Genomic DNA, 9,982 nt, shown 5'->3' with positions numbered 1-9,982 from the left:
TATAATTTATCCTACCAAAATAATTGCATAAACAATGTTAGGTTGTAAATTATTCAAAAATGTTAACCGGTGACTTTCCACCACATGAAAAGAGGATATAGCCTTTTAGATGGGTGGACCGATGGAACTTAAATATTCATGTTCTCAGCATACAGCGTGATAAAGTTAATACAATTCCAATTATGTACAAAAGAAGCCAACTAATAATAATTGCAATGCGTTTCATATTAAAGAAAAAATTGGCATAACAATTTGAAGATTTATAACAGAAAAACGACGCAGATTCTTTAGTAAACTATTCTTTTAATACTTCTTATTGTTCTTATGATGTATTTTTACAGAGCAAAGAGTTCATCATGGAAGAAATACTGTTATCAAACACAACAAATTTAACACAGGTTTTTTCTGTTGTTTTTAGTTTTGTTTTGTTTTTCAAAAGAGAGCAATATAGATGGCAATGGATGACACCATAATGACAATGGACCCCGTCACTGGAAGTACGCCATTGCAAAGGTTACTGCTGCACAAGCATGATTGACCTTTGACCCCACCTTTTGACATTTCTTGGCATTTATTCTCTCCTTCTTCACCCGATATACATTCTCGCACAACAACTGAAAAGAAAAAGATTTGCATCATTATATAATTGATGAAAGACAAACCTCTGCATAAAAACAATCAATAGTACCATTAGGTAGGATTTACAAAATATTAGTATTATTCTATATTGTTTATCCGCTGTGAGATTTATGAGTCGATTGGAACTCAATAACGACTCCATCACACTTCATACGAAGGAGTCACCAAATGTGTCAGATACATGCATATGCACCTAACTAATTATTGCTAGGACTCTTTGATCTTAAACTATGTAACAGAAAGAAGCGAAACCATACAATTAAAAAAAGCAGCAAACAATTGAATTCCCCAGAATACAAAGTAAACATTCAAAAGACACATTATTGTGAATTTAATCAGAAATATTCCTGAATGTCCTCTCAAAAGTCCAACGGTGTTGAATATTCCGAATGACTTCCAATAATCTTGAGTGTGTTGATGTACCAATGTTTATGAATAAGCTAATGTACCAATAGTATTGATGTATCAAAATGATGTAATCCATAATGTGTTTCTTTGAATTGATAATAATCCCAAAGTAGTTTTGTCCGACGTTTCAATGAGCAGTTTATAATAAAAATGCATAAATAAAGTACACATGATTCCTCTCAAAATATCGAACACAGCTAAAACCTCTGATCATAGATTCCCAAAGACTCATATGTAACAAGCATGAGTATTTTTTTAATAAAACCTCTTAATATCCAATATGTCACCTGACCAATGACGCAACCGAATGCTCTGGAAACACAATGATTGTTAATGGAAGAATTTCGTTAAACAATTTCAGGCCTTAAACTGATTTTGACGTAGACTCTTTTACAAAATGAGAAATCCAGCTGTACAGTACCCTCAGCCATGAGAATAGCCAGGCAGTCGAAACTTCTAGCCTCAATCACGGACAAAAGTAAAGCACATAATATAAATTAAATATACATAACACTATCTATCTGCCTTTCTTCCCAATAAATATCCACAGTCAGATACTTTATAGATAACAATATAAGGCAGACATACCTAACCCCCCCTTAATCTATTCCCACAGCTGTTCAAAGACGAACGGCTTGTTAGATGTGCTACAACAGCACTGCTGTAGTATGATTTTACAAATATCAAGGGATATTAAAGGGAATGGAACACTACCAGCATATATTTATTGCGAACTGATGTTTATATAGCTCCTAGTGTATAATGATACACTAAACATAGCAATGGACCAAAATATATCTAGTATTAACAGCTAGAGGTTTGCCAGGACCTTGCTATCTGATCACTTTCGGTAACTTTTATGCATATGGAACGTTACCTCTCATTGTCATTTTTATATTCGCAACTTCACATATCAAGGACATTTAAGTCGGATGTCAGCCTTGTAAACAACTGGTCTGCATCAAAACAAAATGAGAGTTGTTGGGACAAATTAACCAGTGTACAAAAGAGGTTGCAACTCTAGAATGCTTGGCCCGATAACTTTGCTTAAAATAACATTAGCAGTAGCAATGTACCTCCAGTCAGACGTGTTTATCAAAACAGCGACTTCGAAGCAATTGTTTGCCCGCAATTGTAGTATAAGCAACTTTTTGCAAAATGGATGCAGCGTACTAAAAGACAAAGTGATAGTATTTCGATTCTCAGCTCTTTAAAGGGTTTTGCATAAAAAGATCTACGAAGGGTTGAGACTGGGATCTACTCTATCTATATATTTTCTGTGGGGAGAGATTAACCCGCAGATACAAAATGTAAAATATTGCAGATATACAACTTGAAAATATATCCATATTCTTTCTCGATATGCTGATGATAGATAATTTGCTCTTGATGATTCAGAGAAATCTCGGACATCTGCTTTCCATAGTTTAAATTAATATTTAAAATTGTATGATCTTAGTAGATTCTTTAGCACGTTTGTAGAGCATGGTCAAAGAAAAAATCACAAAGAAAATATTTGCAGAGAGTTATCGTAAATGAGGACATGCTGTTAAAATTTTCAGTATTAAATGTTGATAATCTCTATGCATTTTGGAATATATATTTCTTAACTTCTTACAAAGAGGATATCAAACCTTTATAACTGAGGTTATTGAAGCGGTTTAATAACTAGCTACACTATCGAAAACGCCTGAATATTTGTACAAATACAACTATGTGTTTAATCCTTATAGTACAATAGCAGGGCAGGTGTATACATTATGAAACATAATTTCAGAAATGTTTTAGATTTGTGAATAAATTTGCTAATGGGATAGTCCCAGCATATATTTTGATCGCTTTAATGTTAGACTGTGATCATTATATACATACAGGCGGCTTACTATTTGCTCCATGGTTATAGATTCTGCTAAGATAATTTCATTTGTAAATAACATGTATTCATATATAACTTTTACTAATGACTGTAAGTTGTAAACAGAATGTTGATATAGTGTTTTGAATTCCAAAACCTTTTGAAATAATTTGATCACGTTTTAGCATTTAGAATTCCTAAACGTTTAGAAATAATTTGATGGAAATTTCCAATTGGAAAGGACTTATATATTAGTGAACTCCAGAACATTATATTGTGTCTATAGACATAGAGACTTGTTTTAATTTTTTTTATATTGATTCCTGTTTCATATCAGTCCTTGGGAATCTATGGTGAAAGGTTTTAGTTTTGGTTAGATATTATTTGCAGAGAATAAGTTTTTTTAAAGTATTAATTGGAATTATTAAGTTGCTTGTTAACAACTTGGATTTCTACACCCTACTAAATGTACCTTTTGGGGACTCATTGACATACATCCTGGATTGCATCAGTGTGACACATAATGAGAATCAGAACTTTTGGAATTCATTTGTAAGATTATATTCCTATGGGCGTGTGATAAGTCATTTAGGATTATTCTTGGATTTGGCTCACAATACTGTATATATTTTTTAACGTTTCGCTTTGTGACTTAGAAATAAAAATCATTTGTTGATTTTACTCAAATTGCTGGCTTCACTTTCTTTCTGTTACTTATTTTGAGACATTAAGTCGTAACAGTTTGTTGTAAGTAATATTATCAAAAATAAGGCAGAGTGTCCAGGTATATAAGAAACTGGATTTGCAACTTTCAAATACCTACTTCTGGAAGGAAATAGAACTTCATGCTTAGTAATTTAGGAGATAAAGACTAGCAGGAATTGTTTTTGGTAAAACATAAAACTACAAAATGACCAAAACATATGGTTGCAGTTTAAGGTATCAAATTAAATTTTAGCTACGAATATACATTTGAATTACTTCAAACGAACACTGTTCTATTTGTGCGTTCCATGCAGAGAAACATTTTCTTAAGTTTCAACACAGACATATAATAAAGATTTGGTTAAAGTTTATCTTACAACGGTTACAAAGTAAATGTAATGATACAAAGAATTTGGAACCAAAGAAAGAATTATTTATAATGAAAAGCATAGATAAGCCTGATGAGATCATCAATTCTATCGTTCTGTATGAAAAGTAGCATGAATGTAAATTTAGTAGGAACAAATCAAAGATTTCCCAGCTAAAAAAGGTTAACGCTTTGCAATTTGAATGTCGAAGTATATAGTGCTTATATAAACTGTAAATGTTGAAATGTTTGACTATAGATGAGTATAGTAAAATTACTTATTTGAGTCATGCAACCATTTATTTACCCTATATTCATGCCGTTAAAGATTCCAATGTAATTTGCATGAATGATGCCATCGGCAATTATTCACACGTTTTCTAAGGTAGATTATCTGTCAGAAATGATATGCATTTCTATATAAGAATCATCTAACAATTATTTTGAAACCTTGAAATATAAACATAATTTCAAATAATTTCTATTCGATCTCTCTTTATCTCTTTGGAATTGTTGTTATTTTTTAATCCTATAGTAAAATCAAAATAATGTTATAGGGCTATCTTCAGTTCTGGTCTTGTTGATATATGGCTGAACTATTGTTCCTATAATTAATCTATTACATGTATGTGCCATCTGTAATTATGTTATTACAGCTTTAAATATAAATTAAAAGAAACAGGTACACAATTTGCCCTTAAAATATGAAGCCATTTATCTATCTGCACTCTGTGACAAAAATGCTGGTTTACCGTTTTGTTACGTGTTTAGGTTCTTACAAATAATGGATGACGATGATGTCTGTTGTAACCTCTCAAGTGCTGCAGTGTCAACAGTCTCTTGTTGAATCACAGACAATAATGTTCCAGTTTTTCAATTCTGTATAAATTTCGACAAAATGTCCATGATTACGAATTAGTTTAGAAAATTAGTATTTCTAGGGAAAACAATTACTTGAAATACAAATAATTTGAAGAAAATAAAATAGCCAAACTGGGCAAAAAAATAAAACACCTGGACTTCTCTAGTGCTAAGGTACGAATGATATCAGCAATAAATCTAACTACAACGCAAAACAGATGTCCAGATGAGATTCATATGGTCATCTTTCTAAAACAAAATGGAAGCTTTTAATATGCCTAACATCATTTACTCCCAGTATGGCCTTAACTGAAATAAATGGTTTTTACTCTGGGAAGGAATATTAAAAAAAGAAAAAATATTGTTTACTATAGCTGTCACTGGTTCTGAATCAAGGTCAGAAACTATGTCAGCATTAGATACAATGTCACCAAGAAGTTGTTTATTTCAAAAATTTAAAAACAAATCAGTCAAAACTGAACTCTGTTTTGGACAATATCAAATCCAGTAAATAGAGTTACATTACAATATCATGTAATGGAATTTTTAAAAACAAAAAACTAACAAACAAAATCAGATTGAAACAAATATAAATTAAATCAAATATACATAATAGTTTATACAAACGAAGTATGACATCGACTGAATTTAAAAGAAAACATGTGTCATATGCTATATTTAATTGTCATTTCATACGCGTTACGTCTAACATAAAAGAGATAAAGGTCAATTTTATGCCAACTAAATGAACTCTATCAATCTAACGTCATCACAGACACTTTAAATTCCCAGCCCACCTTCACCCATGGAATCGGATTGAACAATGCGAGAAAAAAATCATAAATAAGCAAATGTAACCACATCGTCGATGTTTATTCCCTATGGTGATGATATGCCTGGCTCAAATCATTATCAGCATACCGACACAGAAGTGACACAGTCATACAAGACATGTATAGTTATCAATCGCTCGTCGTTGAACATAACGCTATCCGGCGACAGCCACGATTTAGTGGTCCTGAATGTCTTGTGTTCCAGAATGCATCTGATTATATTGATATTCACCAGATCATCACAAACATAATATTATTAATTCATAATCTCATTTTGTAATCGACATTTCATACAATAATTTCCAATGAAAACAAAACTACTTTCGAGCCCATTTTCCAGGAGAATATTGTTTTGAAAATACGGAACGTTCACATATCATTACAACGGATATAACCTGGGACCCTTAGGCGCCAAACTGTATAGATTTTTATAAGAATATACAAAATGTATATCTAGAATCATACATCGCTTACAAACCTTGCTCCCCAGAGCTTTCGCCTTTTATTTTGGAACAGGCTCCTTCGCAGGAGACTTTGTAGATTCCTGAACTATCAAAAGGGTCCTTGCAGTTGCTGCTTTCAGAGGTGCATTGGTAACATTCAATGCAATTTACTGTAACAATAAACATTAAGCCAAAAATTGAATGAAAATTTGCAAATGAAAAATAAAAATAAGACGTAAACAAAGGCAACGCGTACAAACATATTTTATAACCTTCTTTACATCAAACAGAAAAAATGAACGGATAATAAACATCAATCTTATTTTGTTGAATGATGCAAATATATAGCGACAATAAATAACTAAATAGGTAAAATTAAATAAACATGTACGTGTAAAATAGTAAATACGCTTCAATATTAAAATCATATCCAAACTAATTAGTTAGGACAGCATCAATATATTATGGTACGTGAGTCAATAAATATTACAATAAATGTTTATTGTATTTCCCTGTTGTATTTATCTATATATGGAAATTTGAATGTTAACAATTACATATCTCAATTTAGAAACAATTATCTCAGATAATACGAGGAACAGATATAAAAATAAAAACATATATCACATTACCTGATTGCAGACAGATAGAAATAACAAATAAAACTATGCAAGTGACATCGAATGTCCCCATGCTTACGGAAGGCTAACTCGATTTCTCACTGGTAATGTAAATCGCAGCTCTCTGTGTCTCCAATTCAAATTTATTTTATGGGGTTTACCGATAAACTTGTTTATATTGCATTCAATTTTGATAATATTAGCTTGCAAGTGGCTTCACAGATTTGACAAAATAAAGTTCATTCGTAACATTTCCCTCCCTTTCGTTAAACTATCCAATGCCAATGCAAGCTAGACAGGTACATTTACTGATCAGTAAGTGTTGATTGGTCGCTTTCAAGAGGCCTGTTCTGATTATACTTGTTCTCGTGGTATATTAATTCATTCTGATCTAGTTAAAGGTTCCTGGGAAGGAAGATAATACAGAAAGAGAAGATAAACGAGGAAGGAAGACGCAGACCATGAGATTGAGGACGAAAGAAGCAGAGGAAAGTAGATGACAACGACCGTGGAATAGGAAGACATGACAAGGGTGGGAATACGATTTGGAGGCAATTAGGAGAAAGGATTGAAATAAAAAAATAAAAAGCTGAGACAGCAGATTAGCAGGCATCAAAAGCAGAAGCTGGGGCAAATCAACAGGATAACAATCATAAAACGCCTTTATAAAAGCTGAAAACAATTTTTGACACCAGAAAGAAAAACTGAGGAAATATTCCTTAACGGGCTTTCAGTCACAGACAAGTATAAATAAACACATGTACACACATATGACATTAATATAGCACAAAACGCACCCCACCTCGATATATACACAAGCCTCATTTCCTTTTAATGAAACATTTATACAACGAGTGGTATATCATTGATACAGCGTACATACTGTATATATATATATATATTATTTATATCACATACAAATACATATATCTGCCCTTTGAACGGAATTAAGATTTACTAAAGGCAGCCGTGTATGGACCTAGTGAATAAACTCTTCACATCCCCGAGTGTGTCCGCTGCAAAATGTAGTTCTACGATTTTTCTTGTTGTTCATAATCACATATGAAAATTGATAAAATGATTGTTTTCTTTTTGAGTTTCTAATTTTATTCAGATTTCTTAAATCAGAATAAGACACACTCATGATTTAAACATGAAATATGTTTTTATGAAGAAAGTAGTGCACTACAAACAACGTTAGCCACTTGTATAATGAATCGGAACTATCAGGCGTTCATATCTGGAGCATGGAAATTAGGGTGGAATAAAAATTAAGCGAAATGACGAACCAACAAGAGGTAATACAAATATTTTAATATACTGACAGTTCATATAAGTTATTATTCTGCTCTAATTAAAGATTAAGTGTTATTAATGATGGTATCACCCAGTGCGGTCAGCACCCTCCTAGTGTCACCACTAGTCCCTCTCTCTCTCTCTTTCTCTCTCTCTCTCTCTCAATCTCTCTCTCTCTCTCTCTTTCTCTCTCTCTCTCTCTCTCTCTCTCTCTCTCTCCCCATGGACGGTTTGACTAAACTTTACCATCATTCATAGGTCCAGAGACAGCATCAGGCAACTGCAGGAGATATCAAGAGAACAACACAGACCCCTCTTCCTGGCCTTTAAAGACCTCACCACGGCCTCCGATCTGGTCAGCAGAGACGGACTCTTCACATTCCTGGCGAAGATTGGATGTCCTCCTAAGCATATAATCAAGATCCAGTCCTTCCACGATGGCATGAAAGACACAGTACATCACGATGGCTCAGCGTCCGACACCTTCGACATCCACAGCCGAGTGAAACAAGGATGCTCTCAAGTATCTTCTTCGCAGTCCTGCTCAACCCCGTCCACAGAAGGGATCTACCTGTGCACGCAATCAGACGGCAGGCCGTTCAACTATGCACAATTCAAGGCAAAGAGCAAAGTTTGTGAAACAACCATCAGGGACATGCTCTTGATAGACAATGCTGCTCTAGGCACTCACACAGACGCTGAGCTACAACACCTGATTGACTGCTTTGCTAGAGCTTGCGACGAGGTTTGGTTGACCATCAGCCTAAGAAAACCAACGTGATGGCTCAGTACGCGGACCCCCACGCATCATCATCAACAACTACGAACTTGCGGTAGTCAGTCACTCCACGAACCTCGGCGCTACCAACAACCTCTCTCTTGATGCTGTGCTCAACAAGCGCCTTGGAAAGGCATGAACAATTCTCTCCAGGTTGTCGCAAAGATTGTGGAACAAGAACCTGCAGACCCTGGGCACAAAGATCTCCGCGTACAGTGCCTGCGTGCTAAGCACTCTCCTGTAAGCCAGTGAAACCTGGACTCTGTACGCCTCACAAGAGAAAAGATTTTCACATGCGATGCCTCCGACGTATACTCGGGATCACCTGGAGCGATCGAGTAGAAAACAATGAGGTGCTTGAACGTGCCAAGTTTCCCAGCATGGTCACACTCGTTCACCAATACCCCATGAGATGGTTGGGCCATGTACGTCGGATGGATGACGAACGGATTCCCAAAGACCTTCTTTATTCGAAACCTGCCTCTGGGAAAAGTTTGATCTGAGGGCCACATCTCCGCTTTATGGATGTCTGCATTTGCGCTATGAAAGGCCTTGACATTGATGACAACACCTGCGAAGAGCTTGCTCTAGACAGGTCCAGCTGGCGACAAGCTCTGATCACTGGTCTGAAAACCGGCGAGGACCAGCTATGTTTGCTAGCTGATGAAAAGCGATCTCAGAGGAAGTAGAAGCAGCTACAACCCACAACAGACTCAACCTTCAAGTGCAGCTAGGGCAGCAAGGACTAGTGTTGGGCTCCATGGATACACCAGACGCTGCACAACAACCAACCAGGAAATCTCTCACGGGCGCAGGTCCATCGTCTCTCGAGACTAACGGATGCTAAACATATATTTACTTAACAGTCACTTTATTTGTTCGCATTTTGAAACTGACAAAAAAAGTTCTCACTTGGAAATTTTGACATATAAATAGAGAGAGAAAGATTAAGCATTGTATGGTATTTTGTTTCAAACTAATGGATTTGTGTTTTGTAAAATGTATAGAAGCTAAAGTACAGTGACCCTCAAGAATGGTGACGCAAGCTGCCTGTCCATTAATGCATGTATTTTCATAAGACGAAATATAACCTCAAAAATGCAAAAATATAAGGACAATATGACTAAGACTTTCCAACCCCTTTTAAAACAAACTTTTGTAGAGCTTGAAAGTGAAA

General features: G+C 34.9%; 1 protein-coding gene across 1 annotated transcript; it reads right to left on the bottom strand.

Moving 5' to 3' along the window:
- Positions 1–283: 283 nt before the first annotated feature.
- LOC149776764 (uncharacterized) lies at positions 284–6,908 on the bottom strand. Its single transcript, XM_089942582.1, has 3 exons — positions 6,744–6,908; positions 6,147–6,281; positions 284–614 (listed from the first exon to the last, which is right to left on the bottom strand). Exons 1-3 carry the CDS (start codon positions 6,802–6,804, stop codon positions 433–435), a joined length of 378 nt encoding a protein of 125 aa, XP_089798708.1. The 5' UTR covers positions 6,805–6,908; the 3' UTR covers positions 284–432.
- Positions 6,909–9,982: the final 3,074 nt, after the last annotated feature.

This window comes from Sinohyriopsis cumingii, chromosome 18, assembly GCF_028554795.1.
Source record: "Sinohyriopsis cumingii isolate HCF-2022 chromosome 18, ASM2855479v2, whole genome shotgun sequence".
Classification (NCBI taxonomy): Eukaryota; Metazoa; Mollusca; class Bivalvia; order Unionida; family Unionidae; genus Sinohyriopsis; species Sinohyriopsis cumingii.
The sequence above is the reverse complement of the archived record's forward strand: the minus strand, read 5'-3'. Positions and strand labels throughout refer to the sequence as shown.